At 35.8% G+C, this 15,649-nt stretch overlaps 1 protein-coding gene across 1 annotated transcript; it reads left to right on the top strand.

Moving 5' to 3' along the window:
- The first annotated feature begins 79 nt into the window (after positions 1-79).
- LOC110031646 (dof zinc finger protein DOF5.4-like) lies at positions 80-1,302 on the top strand. The gene has a single exon (XM_020734964.1). The coding sequence runs from the start codon at positions 345-347 to the stop codon at positions 1,146-1,148; it is 804 nt and encodes a 267-aa protein (XP_020590623.1). The 5' UTR covers positions 80-344; the 3' UTR covers positions 1,149-1,302.
- The last annotated feature ends 14,347 nt before the right edge of the window (positions 1,303-15,649 follow it).

Below are 15,649 nucleotides of genomic sequence, written 5' to 3'. Positions count from 1 at the left end.
TATATATATATTGTATTATATCATATTAAAATAAAAGGAATCCAATAAAAAATTGAGCCAAAGGTTTTTCCGCACAAAATAATTGCATATGGATTGGCTACGGACAGAACAGTCATGTCGGCCCCACTGACGCAGCAATACATTTTTTTGGGAATACGCAGTGATACGTACAGAGATATTTCTCAGAACGGAGAGAGAAAGAGACACAGAGCCAGATTATGTGTGCAGCCGAGATAGGGTGAGGCGGAAGTGGCGAGAGAGAGAAGGAGACTGACTACACCACTTGATTTCCCCGCCGGCGGAGCAAAGCTTCTCCCGACTTCCGACCTTTACATCAAAGAGGAATGCAGGATTTTCAATCAATCATGGGGCAGACCACTGATCGGATCTTCGGCGGCGTTACTGACGGAACCGCCGGCGGATGGGATAACCGGCGGCTCATAACCTGTCCATCCGCCACCACGGCGGCAAGCTCCCATCATCCACCACCCCCATTGAAATGCCCCAGGTGTGACTCGCAGAACACCAAATTCTGCTATTACAACAACTATAATCTGTCACAACCCCGTCACTTCTGCAAGTCCTGCCGGCGCTACTGGACCAAAGGCGGCGTCCTTCGCAACGTTCCCGTCGGCGGTGGCTGCCGGAAGCCCAAACGCTCTTCTAATTCCAAATCCCATCGATCCTCTGCCAGCCGTTCAAGCAGCGACAGTTCCGGCCGAAATCCACCTGCTCCTCCCGATTCTGAAAATTTTCCCAAATCCTCTTCCTCCAACCCCAATCCTCCTAATCCTAGTAGCTTCGATCAGCCTTTCACGGTTTCGCAGAATGGAGCGGTGGACATCTTCCCCGATGGAGCGGGAACCTTTTCGAATCTTACGGCGGCTACTGCAAATCAATCTATTCATGGATTCAACTTCATCGATTCACAGCTGCTGCGTGTTCCAGATCCCCGTCAAAGGGTAGAGGAGATACCGACGCAGGATATCATTCATCAGGTGGCAACAAGTAGGGGGGATAATAGCGCGATTGAGTGGCCGCCGGCGATGGATACAGGTATCTATGACCTCGCCGGCGCCACCGATCCGGTGACCTATTGGAGCCAAAGCCACTGGATCGACGGTGAATCCTCGCTCTATCTTCCCTGATTTTCGTTTTTGTTTTTTTTCCATTGTGGAGAAATGATACCTACTTAGTCTGTCGATTTACGGTGTGTTTTTCCAGGTAAAAAAAATGTGTGAAATTTGTCCATAAATATTTACTGTCTCATTCTTATTAAAAACTCGATATGGTATTGTGTCACATTTCTTGTCCATTTGGTAGTCAGGGTCACTGTAAGTCCCCTCTGACAAGAGTTCGATTCCTATCGTGGTGCATGAGGGGTTGAATTATAGGCACATGGCGCGGGCTCCCATGATGGGGCTAGATTGAGCGTGAAAAAACGTTATTTGGACCTCTGCCAAATATCGATTTCGTTTATGTGATCTAAAAAAATATATATTATGGGATAAATATCTCCATTTATTTGTTTATTTTGATAAATATATTCAAAATCTTATTTGTAAAACATATTTGGATTTTTTTTTTAAATAAAAATATAAGAGGAATTTGAGATAAAATTAATTTTCTAAAATTTAATTGGTTAGTGTGTTAGTGACAGCAACACGGCGGACTTAAAAAATCAACTTAAATCTCACAAGAATATTATTTATTTATTTATTTATTAACAATCATATATATATATATATATAAGGGCCATATATATAGCATTTACATCTATATCACCCCATTCCTAATACCTAGCTAATACCTATAGTTTAGGTATTAGGGGGCATTTATATGCATAACACACAAGTCTTTTGTATTTACATACATTACACACAAAAAAATTCATATTTACACATATATCACTCAAATCTTTAATAGCACGTAAAAAATAATGTTATTATTACTTTTTAAACGTGAAATATTTTTTTTCTTGCACGAGATTAAAACACCAAGAAACTACATATGTAAATATAAAAGTTTGTGCGTGAGATATGTAAATATATAATAATTGTGTGCTACATATCTAAGGGTGTAAATGAGTTGAGTCGAGCTCGAGCCACCCTTAATGTTTTTTTTTATATTTTTTTAAATAATTTGAAGATAAATCATGCAAATTTAATAATTTTTTTTTTAAGATTAATATGTTCTTAAACGAGCTGGTCACAAGTTAACGAGTCGAGTCTGCACTAGCTTGTTAGCATTGAACTTAGTTCACGAGCCGAGCTCCAGTCGGCTTGATTTAGTTACACCCCTATAATTATCTAATTCCATATTTATTATATTTATACCACCCAAATCTTTCTCATAATATTTTAACCTTTAAAAATTTGTTAAATATGTAAATACAAATAAGAATTAAATAGTGACTTTTCTTTCTTCTTTTTTTTGGGTGAGGATGAAATAACTCTATATTTTAATATTCTTCATATTTTGAGTCGATGTCCTCTTAAATTCTAATATTTATGAAACTATATTCATCCGCCAGTTATGTTGTCGCTAAATAATAATTACATCAGGACTCCGCATGTAAACTTTTATTAGAGATACAAAAAAAGGAATATTCTCCCATGTTATTCCGTGTTATTCAGATGTTATTGTATGTTATTCAAGTGTTATTGTATTTTGAGAATATTTTTAATATTATAATAACATAATAACATATCAATAACAATTAAATAACATATAATAACACTTGAATAATACGAAGTAATATTTATGACAAACACGTGAAGTGATTTGAACATGGGGAGTTCTTATAGAAAATTTTCTCTGTAAAGAGTCGGCAAAAACGTCGCTGTCGAGGAGGTGGGGAAGGGAGGACGACAGTTTGCACTGTCAGCGGGAAGACAAGGCGTTGTCGTGATGGAATCGCAACGGCCACCGCCCCATGCGCGGTACTGTGCTCCCCCTCACCTTCCGTCATAACGTTGATCCGTGAGAGAGACGAGGCCGCGTGGCATTCCGTCACTCGGTGCTCCCACCGGTGTTCTTCGAACGCGGCTCCACAGCGGATGCTCTGAAGATGGGTCCCGGAGGAGTTTTGGATGGCAGCGTGGGCGCCTGTGGACCGCACTACGGGATGTGGGATCAGGTTACGGTTCTGTAAGCTGTACCCATCGCGCATCATCCATATTCCCCGCCTCTCTGTTATTTATCGATTAAAAAAAACAAGGTAATTTCATATTGACCATTCAAAACATAAATATTTACAGATTAATCGTGTAAGTAATTTATTGTAAACAACAGAAACCAGATATAGATCAAACTATTAAAAGATTTGATAAAAATGAAGAATATGAGTACGGCTGTCAAAACGGCTCGTTGTTCGCGAACAGCTCGTGCTTGGCACGTTAAGAAGCTCGTGTTTGGCTCGTTTCGGCTCGTTTTGACTTGAAATACTGCTAATCAATTATATATATATTTTTTTATGAGTAGTATTTTTAAAAAAATTAATTGACTACAAGACTACAAAGATTTATAATCAATTAAAAGTATTATGAAGAAAATAGAATAAAAATTATTAATTTAGATTCAATTGATGTTTTAAATCTTGCCTCAATCATTAACATCTTATGACTATGTTATTAGGGTTGTCAAAATGACTCTTTGTTCGTGAACAGCTCGTGTTTGGCTGGCTAAGCAAACGAGCCGAACACGAACACACGAGACGAACCCGAGCTGAGCCTGGGCTCGCTCGTGTTCGGCTCATTTACACCCCTAAATAAGAGTTAGGATTTTATCATGAATTTTGATATTCGAGTGAGAATTTGAAAAATAAATGGAGACGGGTGGTTGATTTTGTAAATAACAAGTTTCTATTGGTATGTATGTGATTGCCCTTTAAAAAATTGGGAGCATTAGGAGTCTCGCAACTGTCTGACTATTGATGTTGTGATTTGGTATAATTGTATGGATGATGTTAATAAGTGTTGTATGATAAGACCGCACGACCTTAAGAAATTAAAATAATGTTTGCACAGAGTCATGTACGATATTTTTTAAGCAAATACTGTCACTTTTTTTGTGATGTACGCTTTTCCCACGAGGTTTTGCTAAACAGCTTGTGTTTGGCTTGTTCGTCAAATTAACGAGCCGAATACGAACAAAAAATTTTAAAAACGACTCGTTTCGGCTCGAAATACTACTCGTGTTGGTGTTCGGCTCGTGTTCGGCTCGAAATTGGCTCGTTAAATTAAAATTGAGAAAAATAGATGTAAAGTATGAGATTCGAACCTGGATCAAATATATATAAAAGAAGACACTAACCACATTGTCACATGAGGTGTTATGATTTAAACTTAGACATAAATATATATAATATATTATTATATAAATAATATATGTAATATATTGTTATATAAAAAGTTATATAATTTTTTTTTCGAGTCATTTCGAGCCGAACACGAGCGAACAAACTATTGTTCGTGTTCGGCTCGTTTACATTTCGAGCTTAAAAATTGTTTGTGTTCGGCTCGTTAGACTTAACAAACGAGCCGAACACGAGCTGTTCATGAACAACGAGCCAAATTGACAGCCCTAGAATTGAGTGCCTAGGGGTGTAAACGAGCTGAACACAAGCGAGCTCGTTTCAGCTCGTGTTCGACTTGTTAAAAAATATAAATTTTGTGGTCAGCTCGTTTATATTTTGAACGCAAAAAGTGTGTACGTGTTCGGCTCATTGCTTAGAGAGCCGAACACAAGCTTTTCGCGAACAAAGAGTCATTTTGACAACCCTATTCACGCAATCGTTGGATGTTTAGGGTTGGGGCAAGATTTAAATCTTATTGTTTATATTAAAATATTATTTAAATATAATTTAATATATTGTTATTTGATTTTCTTAATTAATAGTTTTAATTGATTATAAATCTTTGTAGCTTTGTAGTCAACAATTTTTTTTTTTTAAATACTACTCACCATATATATATGTTTCCCGTGTACCCCAGTCTGCTGGTTGGCATCCATGATATAAGACCCCTCAAGTCGGAGGTTCGAATCCCCTCGGGCACAGTTGACCTTAACGAGTTGGTACTCGAAAGTTGGTACTCGAATTGTTAAGTAATTGGTATTAGAGCTATTACACTAATTTAATACCGATCATTTCTTTTTGTTTAAAAGATACATTTAATGTTTATTACTAATTAATGCATATGATTCTCTTAAATGTAATATAAATTGAGTTAAAATGTGTTTTTGTTTTATATTCTACTTGTAGTATATATAAATTAAAAGAACAGATTGAATGATTTTCATATTTTAATTATGTATTTTTTAATCCAATTTATTTTGAAAAATTACAATATTTTATGAAAAATCAATTTTAAAATGTTAAATTTTATTTTATGGAAATTTAATTACTAGTTCTAAATATTTTAAAATGATGGTATTCTTAAAACTTTTTTTAGGCTTTATAAAACAATTGATAAATTTAGGAGGAAAAAGTATATTTTAATATAGAAATAGGACTATCCATCCACGGGTGTAAACGAGTCAAGTCAAGCTAGTTAGAACCACACTATAATTGAGCTCGACTTGTGGGATATATGGTTGGCTGGAGCTCGACTCGAGCTCTTAACCTAAACTCGAACTCAGCCCAGGACAATTATGTTCGCCTCAAGCTCGGCTCTAAAGCTCAATTTTGAGCTTCATTTTGAAGATTTTGATAAAATTATATCATAGATTTTATGAAATAGTACAAAAATTTATTTATTGTAAGAGCATTGGGATTAATAAGTGAATTAATTAATGATTTGTGTGAAACAGGGATGAAGGCATAACATGAGATAACAGGGATGAAAAGCCAGCTAAGAGATAAAGCTTAGGGAAAAATGCATGGTTCTATTAAGTGAACAGTAAATGACTACATGAGGTATATACAGGTTATAAGAGAAGCTTCTATACGTGCTGTCATAGTCATTATATACAATAATTCAATTGCGTGGAGAATATTGTCAGTGGTGAGGACCATCGGTGTTATAGTGTCTAAAACCCTCATGCACACTGATAGTTTCGGGAATAGTCGTAAGCTTGGTGCGAACATCAGAAAAGATAATATTTTGGTGAGGATGTTCGCTATTTGTTGTCAAGATTGGATGTGCAATAGTTGAATGTTATTGAGTTTGATATGGTCACGAAGAAAATGATGATCAATCTCGATATGTTTGGTCCTTGCATGGAATATAGGATTGTTGGCCAAGGATATCGCGGAGATATTTTCGCAGCAAAGACGTGTTGGCTGAGTTAGAAGAGTGTCAAATTGTACAATAACACTCCTGAGCCATAAGATATCTGTTGTGGTGGTGGCTAGTGCCCAGTATTCAGCTTCCATAGAAGACTGGGCAACGGTGTGGCTAGTGCTTAGTATTCAGCTTCCATGGGAGACTGGGCAATGGTGGACTGCTTCTTCACTTATCATGATATCAAGGTGCACCAAGAAATAAGCATATGCCAGTTTTTTTATTTTCGATCTGTTTTGTCTCCCGCCCAATTTGCATCTGCATAGGCAGTAAGTTGTAAATTGTTTGGTATAATATACATATTAAAATGAATGGTACCTTTTAGATATTGAAATAAATGAGAAAGTTGTTTGTAATCAGAGGTAGTGGGCATGTGCATATGTTATCAAAGACGATTAACAACACAAGCAATGTCTGGTCTAGTCACCGTGAGGTAATGAAAAACTCAAGCCAGCTATCAGTATATAGTCAAAAGATGGAAATGAGAGCTTGTAATAGTAGCGACAGGTTTCTTTGCTTGCATAGGATACTAATTGGTTTACAGTCTTGCAACCCAGTCGATTCTAGGAGTTAAAGCACATACCTTTATTGGTTATGGAAGTATTTGTTTAAGCATTTGTGGACTTGAATGCCCAAGAAGCACACTATTGGCTCAAGTTGTCTAAGCTAAAACTGATTCTCCTTGGTTTTGGTCACCTGAGATATCATGTGGGAGTTGTTTCCTGTAATGAGTACATATATTATCCATATATATGAGTACAAAAATACATACCTAGCTTAATTGTATAGTACCATTGATGGATCTGCTTTGTTGATGTGAAAACCTCATGTTTGAAAGAATTCTGAAAAGGTAAGAAACCACTGGTGACACACTTGTTTAAGTCCATATAAGAACTTCTTAAGAAGACATACATTATTTGGAAATTGCTTGTCATGAAACCCTTGTGGTTGCTTCATATACACTGTTTCTACTAGATTATCGTAAGGAAAAACATTGGATGGATCAAATTGAAGGATGGGCCAATTTTTGTGAAGAGCAAATGTAAGCAAGATTCGTATTGTAGGAAGCTTAGCCATGGGCTAAATGTTTCATAGTAATTTATCCCAAATCCTTGTCGGTGGCCTTAGGCAATAAGTCTGGCCTTATACCTTGCAATTTTCCCCTATTATTTGAACTTGGTGGTATAAGTCTACCAAGAGCCAAGAATTTTTTGATTCAATGGAGAAGGGACAATGATCCCGAGTGTCTTTTCTTTCAAGGGCATTAAATTCCTCCCACGTGGCTTTTTGCAAATGGGTGTATTTGGATGTTTGATGTAAGGAAGTAAGATCAGATATATGATGTATGTGGTGGAAGAGATAGAGTTTCTGAAGGGGCTTGAGATTAATAGTTTTGAAGTGGGTTTCCATGTGGTGTTGAGGTGGTTGGGGCATTGGCGGGTGTGGTTGAGTGGTAGGGGACGATGTTGAGAAGGTTTTGGGAGGATTGTTATGTGGCGATGGAATTGATTTAGGTTTTATTGTTGTAGTCGGGTAAGGAATCCTAGGAGGGAGATAGGCAGTTGATGCTAAAAGGAATGGTGGAATTGGAGAGATTGGAGAAATATTTTCATTGAAGACTAAATGTTGAGACACAATTGTTTTGTTGGAAGAGGGATGGAAATATTTGTAATCTTTATTTTAAAGAGAATATGCTAAGAAAATGCATTCAACTGAACTTGTTTGAGGTTTTTGTCATGGGTAGCATGTGCTTCCAAAGATTTGACGATGGGTGTAGGATGGAGAGGATTTGGGGAAGTGTTCGAATGGCGATATGTGAGAAGTGGTACATGTGGGCATTCAATTGAAAATATAGACAATATATTAGAGATTGTCAAACCAAATTTTGTAAGGGAGATGTTCTTGATGTAAGAATGTTCAAACAGTTCTTATAAGAAATCAATGTTTTCATTCAACCACTCCATTTTACTCGGGGTTGTAGGGGCATGAATATTGATGTAAAATTCCAATGTTATTGAGGAACCCATTTATGGTACCATTGTGAAATTCTCGCCCATCATCCAATCAAAGAATTTTAATTGTAGTTCCAAATTTTCTTTGGAGTGCTTTGATAAAATAGAGGGTAATATTTGTTGTCTCAGATTTTTCACACATAGGAAACATCCAACAAAATATAGAGAAATCATCAATAAATGCAATATAATATTTGTAACATTTATAAGAGGTAATTAGGACATGACCCCATACATCACTATGGATAAATTATAATAGTTTATAATGTTGTCCTATACTAGATACAAATGATTGTTTATGGCTCTACGTGAGTTGGCATGTATGACATGAAGTTGAGCTGAATAGAATGATTGACAGATGACATTTGGAGATGGTTACCATCATGTTTGAGTGTGGGTGTCGCAAGTGTCGATGCCATAAATCAACTTGCTGTATTTTGGAAAGAGATGTGGTAAATGCATGTGGTAGAAAGTTAGATGCAAGAGTGGAGTATAATCCTTTAGAACTAGGACCCTTGAGAAGTATATGTGGAGTCTGAGGATCAGACATGACAATGCCACGAGGAACAAATGAGACTACAACATTGTTCTTTGGTGAGTTTGTGTATAGATAGTATATTATGTGAAAGAAGAGATGTTCGATGTATTTGGGAAAGTTTGAGCTTACAATTTGGAGTGAGAAGAATACAATCACCTTTGTGTTGGATTGGAGCCACTTGTCCATTGCCTACCATCATTTGTTCACTCCCCTACACCCCCGAGCGAAATAGAGTTGGTTTAAGTCAGATGTTAAGTTGGTTTAAGCCCGGGCTCTTTCAAACTTGGTAGAGAGTTGGTTTAAGTCCGATGCAAAGTGAGCAGTTGCCCCCAAATCAATGATCCACTCATTGGAGGTAGCATTGAGAGCTTGAGCTGAAGCTGATGGTGTGTAATTTAGGTTTGTCTGATGCCAACATATAAATGCAGAATGGTCAGTTTTATTGCATATTTTTCATGTTATATTGGATTTATTTATTATTCTTCCTCCACTTAAATGCTGGAAGTGACCTCTTCTCTTGTTTGGTTGTTGATTTCGACCCCTTCTTTGATTGGAAATGTACTATTTATGCCATAGGATTTTTAGCGACAGTTATATATCTTGCATTTTCATTGTTAATATTGATATCCTCGTTACATATAAGAGAATAAAGATCATCGAGAGCAATGGACTGAAGTGATGTCTGAATGACTATTTTAAAAGCATATAACTTGGTGGTAGGCCATTGAGGAAATATATAGAATAACATCTTCAAGATCAAATCTAGAGCCAGTTGCGTTAATTTGATGAACGATGGTTTGAATACCCATCAAGTATTGCGCCATAGTTTGACCTCCCATAAATATTTTCTATAATTCATTCTTCTGATGAATCACCCTCGACCTGTTGGTGGGTTTTTGCAGGCATTCTAGTGTCGTCCAGATTTCGACGATTTTATGGAGATTAATGATGTGAGGCTGAACAACAATAGAGATCATATAGAGTATAGATATGCAGTCAATTTTTATCAATGAGGTTCCATTCATAAAATTGAGGATTTTTCGATACTTCATCATTTAACTAAGGAAATTGTTGGATGTTGCCGTCGCAAACTGGCAAATCCATTTGCCATGAAGATTTTCATGATGTGAGCACGCCATACATGATAATTTGTAAGGGAGTTTTTGAGAGAATTGTTTGAGGAGGAAGGTAAGAAATTTGCGGGGTGGCAATATATTGAGAGACTGGGTAGGTATAAGAGAGATTTGGGATTTAGACATTCCAAATTCTTCCATTCGCATAGAGGAGATGAGATGAAATGGGGAATAAGCAACGAGCTTATCAAGAGGTTGGCTCTGATACATGAGAAACAATGATGAAGACCCTACTAAGAGAAAGAGCAGCAAACGATAAATTAGGGGAAATGCATGGCTCTATTTTGTGAACAATAATTGATTGCAAGGGGTATATATAGGTTATAAGAGAAGCTTCTATAGGCGTTGCCATAGTCAATACATAGTAATTGAGTTATATGGAGAATATTGTTAGTGGTGAGGACCACTGATGCCATTGTGTCTAATAATTTGATTAATGTAGTTAACTTGAGTCAGGCTAAACTAAAGTTCAAGCTCGTGGCTCGATAAGCTCATACTGGGGAACTCAGTAATGAGTCGAGTTCAAGTCGCATGCAAGCTGACTTGGCTCACTTAAACCCCAATACCCGTCACAGCTTCTTGAATTCCAAGCTAATATGATGGAATCACCTAATAAACTCAATATCCTCGAAAAGCTAGCTCGATGTCCTTTAAACTTGACCCCACACTTTAACTTTGATTCAAGCTTATAAGCTTATAAAGTGAGAATAATCACATAAATCAAGTTAAATTATTAACTACATAGAGTACATGCTTTCACTAGTGGTAATTATTTACCCACTTTTAAAATCTCATTTTTAGTAGCATACTAAAAAAATATTTTTTTATTGCTTTGTATTCATACACTATGGACCCGTTTGGGGCAGACGTGTCTGCCGCGTTTAAGTTTTTTACACTAAACACAGATCGCGGGTCGACCGTAGGCAGACGTGTCTGCCGCGTTTGAGTTTTTTACACTAAACACAGATCGCGGGTCGACCGTAGGCAGACGTGTCTGCCGCGTTTGAGTTTTTTACACTAAACACAGATCGCGGGTCGACCCCTACGGTCGACCCGCGGACCGCGTTTCAGGATAAGCAGCTTATCTTGAAACGCACAAACTGCCTCAAACAGACCCTATAAGTAGCTTCGATTAACCCACACTATTTATATAAAAAAGCTCTATTTATTAATAATATAAAAAAAACTATTTTCATTTTTTGTTATGAAATAATTTTGTATGAGTCATGCAATTGTCAGAGTATTGTGGTTCATTTTAATTGTATGGATGATGTTAAAATAATGTTTGCGCAGAGTCATGTACAGTATTTTGTTAGCAAATACTGTCATTTATTGTGATGTACATAGTTATCTACAGCTTTAAAATAATAAATTAAATATTGCATAAATACTGTCATTTATTTGTTTTTTTTTTAATATGTTTTCATTTTAAAATTATGAACAGTTGAGTAAATATTTGAAAAATTAAACCGCCTGTTTTATATGTTTTTTATTTTATTTTATTTTATTTTATTTTTTTTTTTTTAATTCTATTGCAAATTTATGCATAAAAAATTGTGTTTTACGTTTAGAAAGTTAAATTTAGTGGTGTTGTTAATATAAAGTTAAAGAATTGAGCGCTAGCCATATACAAAATGAAAATTTAAATGTTACATATATAACTATATATATAAGTTTTTATTATTTATATAATATATAGTTATTGAATCTTCATTTGTTTTTGAATCATGCCGCAAAGAATAGAATTTACGGAAAGAGGGGGGAAGTAAACAATAATGAGGAGTAATAGGTCATGTTTTATTAATGAAATGATCTTTCTAATTATAAGGAGAGAAAGTACAGTATAGTGATGTTAAATTTTTGCCCCTACTTAATGAGGATTGTACACTATGTTCTAGGTGTTTTACATATATGAGCGTATTGCTCGGCTGTTCTTTGGTTCAGCCGACTGACCTTGTTTGGCTTTGGCTCGATGTGGCTAGTTCTGTTGGCTAGACGGAGCTGGCGTTGATTAGCTTCGAGTTGGCATGACTTGCTCGATCGGCTAGACGTTGCCAATCAATTGATCTAGTTTGGCCATCGACCATCGATCCTTGATGAGAAACTCTTATCGGCATAGCGATGCTAGACCATCAAGCAAAGAGTGAATCATCATATTCTGATATATAACTCGCTCTTCAACAATGAGAGATTGTGGGATGGCTGAGACTTTTTGTTGCATTGTAATTCCTGATCCCTAATGAGGAGCCTTGGGGGCGACTGTTGGATGGTTGGTAATATTGAGAAAGTGAGTCTTTTCTTAGGTCAGATCTGCTAGCAGGTTGTCTACTGTACTAGATCAACTTTCCTATAGTGGTTAACTCGAATGTCTATTTATGTCATTTTTGTCGAATTAGTTTGGATTCATATAAATCAATCGTCCTTTTGTCCTCCTCATGGCTCGGTCGACCTTTGGCCTTGGCTCGAATGGTTACACCCGGTTGACTGCTTAAACTAGGTTGGCTGCATCTAATCTGATAAGTGAGTCTCTTGGTCTTCTATCAATAGGCCCTCCATTGTCGAACTCTCTTCTTTCTGGCCCGTTAGATCTCCTCAAGATCAGTGCTGACACATTTTTCTTATGTACAATAAGAATTGTGGTATGCATGTAAATGTCGCTAAATATTATGGGCAACTTATACATGGTTGTGTGGAAATGTTTGAGTATTATTTATTTCACCTTAGAAGTTACATATGAGATTGCATAGTAGTCTGGAAATGTTTTTGGCATAATTATTGAATTCTAAAAATTATACATATATGTATTTTATTAAAATTTAATTATGCTATTTTAGATTTTGTACATACTTGTGTATGTGTTCACTTTAAAATATGATTTTTGCATGGAAGTGTGCTTGTGCTTTGAGACAAATAATTTACTTTTAGAAGAAAGAGATAATTATATGTACGGGTGTAACTTAGCCAAGCTGACTCGTGAGTCTGTTCATGCTCGGCTCGATAAGTGGCTCAATGAGCTAACAAGTCAAGCTCAAGCTAGCCTCGACTCAACACATTAGCTCGTAAATTAGATCATTTAAAAAATATTAATATAAAATACACTCATAATGTATTAAAATATAAGATTATCCCTATGTAGAATATTAAAAATATTTAAAAAATTATATCTTGTATCATATATTTTATATCAAGTTTATTTATCTTCTAATCATTCATTTTTTTGTCATTTTATTATAACCCCAGCTTAAACTAATAGTATTTCTATGTTTCATAATGCACACTATATCTTTATATTAACCATTATAGAATGACTATAAGCTATACCAAAAATGAACTATATTTAGATAGTTATTTAAATAATTAAGTAAACTTAATTAAATTAGCTAAAATATTTTTTTCTTCATAATGCAATTCCTTGAACTAACACTTAGTAATGATCATAATTAAACTATCCACCATCAAACAAACTAACTTTGGCTAAGCCCAAGTCAATATGATCAATATGATTTTACATTAAAAAAAGACCAAGTTGTGTGTCCAATCATTGATTTAATTCTTGTTTCATTTTAAACTTAAATTACTTTCATATCTTGATTCTCTTTTTGGATCATACCTTAATTTAAGCCATAATTTCATTAGATTGAATTATAAGAACTATTTTTTGCTCTATATGTTGGGCACCATAAATTAAGAGAGGGGGTGGGCAGGAGCCAGAGAGAGAGAGAGAGAGAGAGAGAGAGAGAGAGAGAGAGAGAGAGAGAGAGAGAGAGAGAGAGAGAGAGAGAGAGAGAGAGAGAGAGAGAGAGAGAGAGAGAGAGAGAGAGGAAAAAATATTGTGTTCAAGGTCTGGACGTAAAACTACGTCGGGATAACCGGCACGATACACTGGACGGAGCAAAGAAGGAAAAAAAAACCTCTCGGTGTATCACGTCCGTTGTCTGGATGTAGCTTGCGTCCGGACTCCGAACTCAATATTTAAAGAGAGAGAGAGAGAGAAGGAGAGAGCGGGCTTCACCTTTTGTAGAGAGAAGAAAATATTAAAATTGATTTGAATCTTCCTTATCGTGCTCTAGCAAGAAAAAAATCATATTAAATTTTACGTTGATAATAATTAAAGCTGTTCAGAAATTATTAAAATCTCTTAATTCATGCTTAATAAAGCTTATAGAAGCTTGATTAAAAAAAGGGCCCTTCAATTTTTGAAAAATTATTCCATCCGGCCGTACCCCGCATGCAAGATGCATGCGGTGTCCGATCCTGACCGTACGGTCAGAATGTATTTCGGTGGGCACCACCTAAATTTTTTACTAAAATATATCCTGACCGTAGATCACCGTGATCTACGGTCAGGATCGGACACCGCATGCGCATGCAGAGATGCATGCGATATCCGTACGCAAGAATTTCTCCTTCTTCACGGTATAAAATAAAATTGTAAAACTTGTTAGAGAGTTTAGATAGCATGAAGAGCATCTACAAATCAACCTCAAAAAGACAAGCCTCTAGAACATATATAAGAAGAGTTGAAAAAGATCATATACAATATGGCACAAGGTGGATTAGAATACTCAAAAACATTTAAAGAATAGATTCACTGGAGTTGGGTTAGTCGAGCTCAAGCTCAAGCTTAAGGTTAATTATACGAGGATGAGCTGACCTAGAGAAACAATATTAATTCAACGTAGTCCACTATAGAAAACTGTTAAGCGTTAGATTTTGTATCGACCAGAAGTTTGACGCAAAATTATCACCGACATTATATCCCCTTAGCGACCAGCAGATCCGAACCAATAAAAAATTGGTTGCTAAGGCCTAGACCTGTGTTTAACACATTTCTTCCTCCTTCATTTCGGCATCTACATGCAACGAAGCCAGCAAGCTAGGGCATCTTCTTGATGATGGCTTCCATTTTCACTGTCCAAATCAAGGCTCCAAAAAGGTAAAACTACTCTTCCTGCTCAATTTTATATATATTTTTTCTTTCTTGAGTATCATCTCAAGAGATTTGTATTTTTTAATTTAATTTGTTTTTGTGTTAGGTAGGTATTGCATAAATGTAATGTGATTAATATGTGTGATTTCAATTTTTTTTTTTTCATTTTTTTTGTGAATTTATGAAATTTAAAGTTTAGGTATTAGCTGTGTAATGCAAAGTATTTTGTGCGAAGTTTGCTTAGGGTTAATTTTTGATGTGGGAAGTTTGTTTTATTAAAAATGTATAGCTTATGGGATGTTTGGTTGCAAGTATGATTCAAGTTAAATAGGATTTAGTAAATTCGGTAAATCAAGATTTATTAAATCTAAATATTATTTAATCTGAAAAAAAATGTTCAACTCAATTAAAGTTAAATAAACATGAAGATGGTTAGGTTTTTGGTGGAGGAGTCGATGGAGGGAGTGAATGATGGTAGATTTGGATCATGAACAGTTTATGAGGTTTGTGACAATGACAAGAGTGTCCACCTTTAATTATGAAGGAAGATGTGCCTCATATAATAGAGTTCTAGTGGACTTGATGAGGTGTTTATGTTGGTACTTAACAACTTTTTTTTTGTTTTGTAGTGCGAAGGAAATTTTATTGATAGATGTCATGAGAGGAGAGGTATTCATTTAGAATAGAAGATGGTTATTCATCACCGATGTCTTAATTAAAAAATTCAACTGTGTATTTACATGAGATTGTAT

This window comes from Phalaenopsis equestris, unplaced genomic scaffold, assembly GCF_001263595.1.
Source record: "Phalaenopsis equestris unplaced genomic scaffold, ASM126359v1 Scaffold000840, whole genome shotgun sequence".
NCBI lineage: Eukaryota > Viridiplantae > Streptophyta > Magnoliopsida > Asparagales > Orchidaceae > Phalaenopsis > Phalaenopsis equestris.
This window is presented reverse-complemented; position numbering and strand designations above follow the sequence as displayed.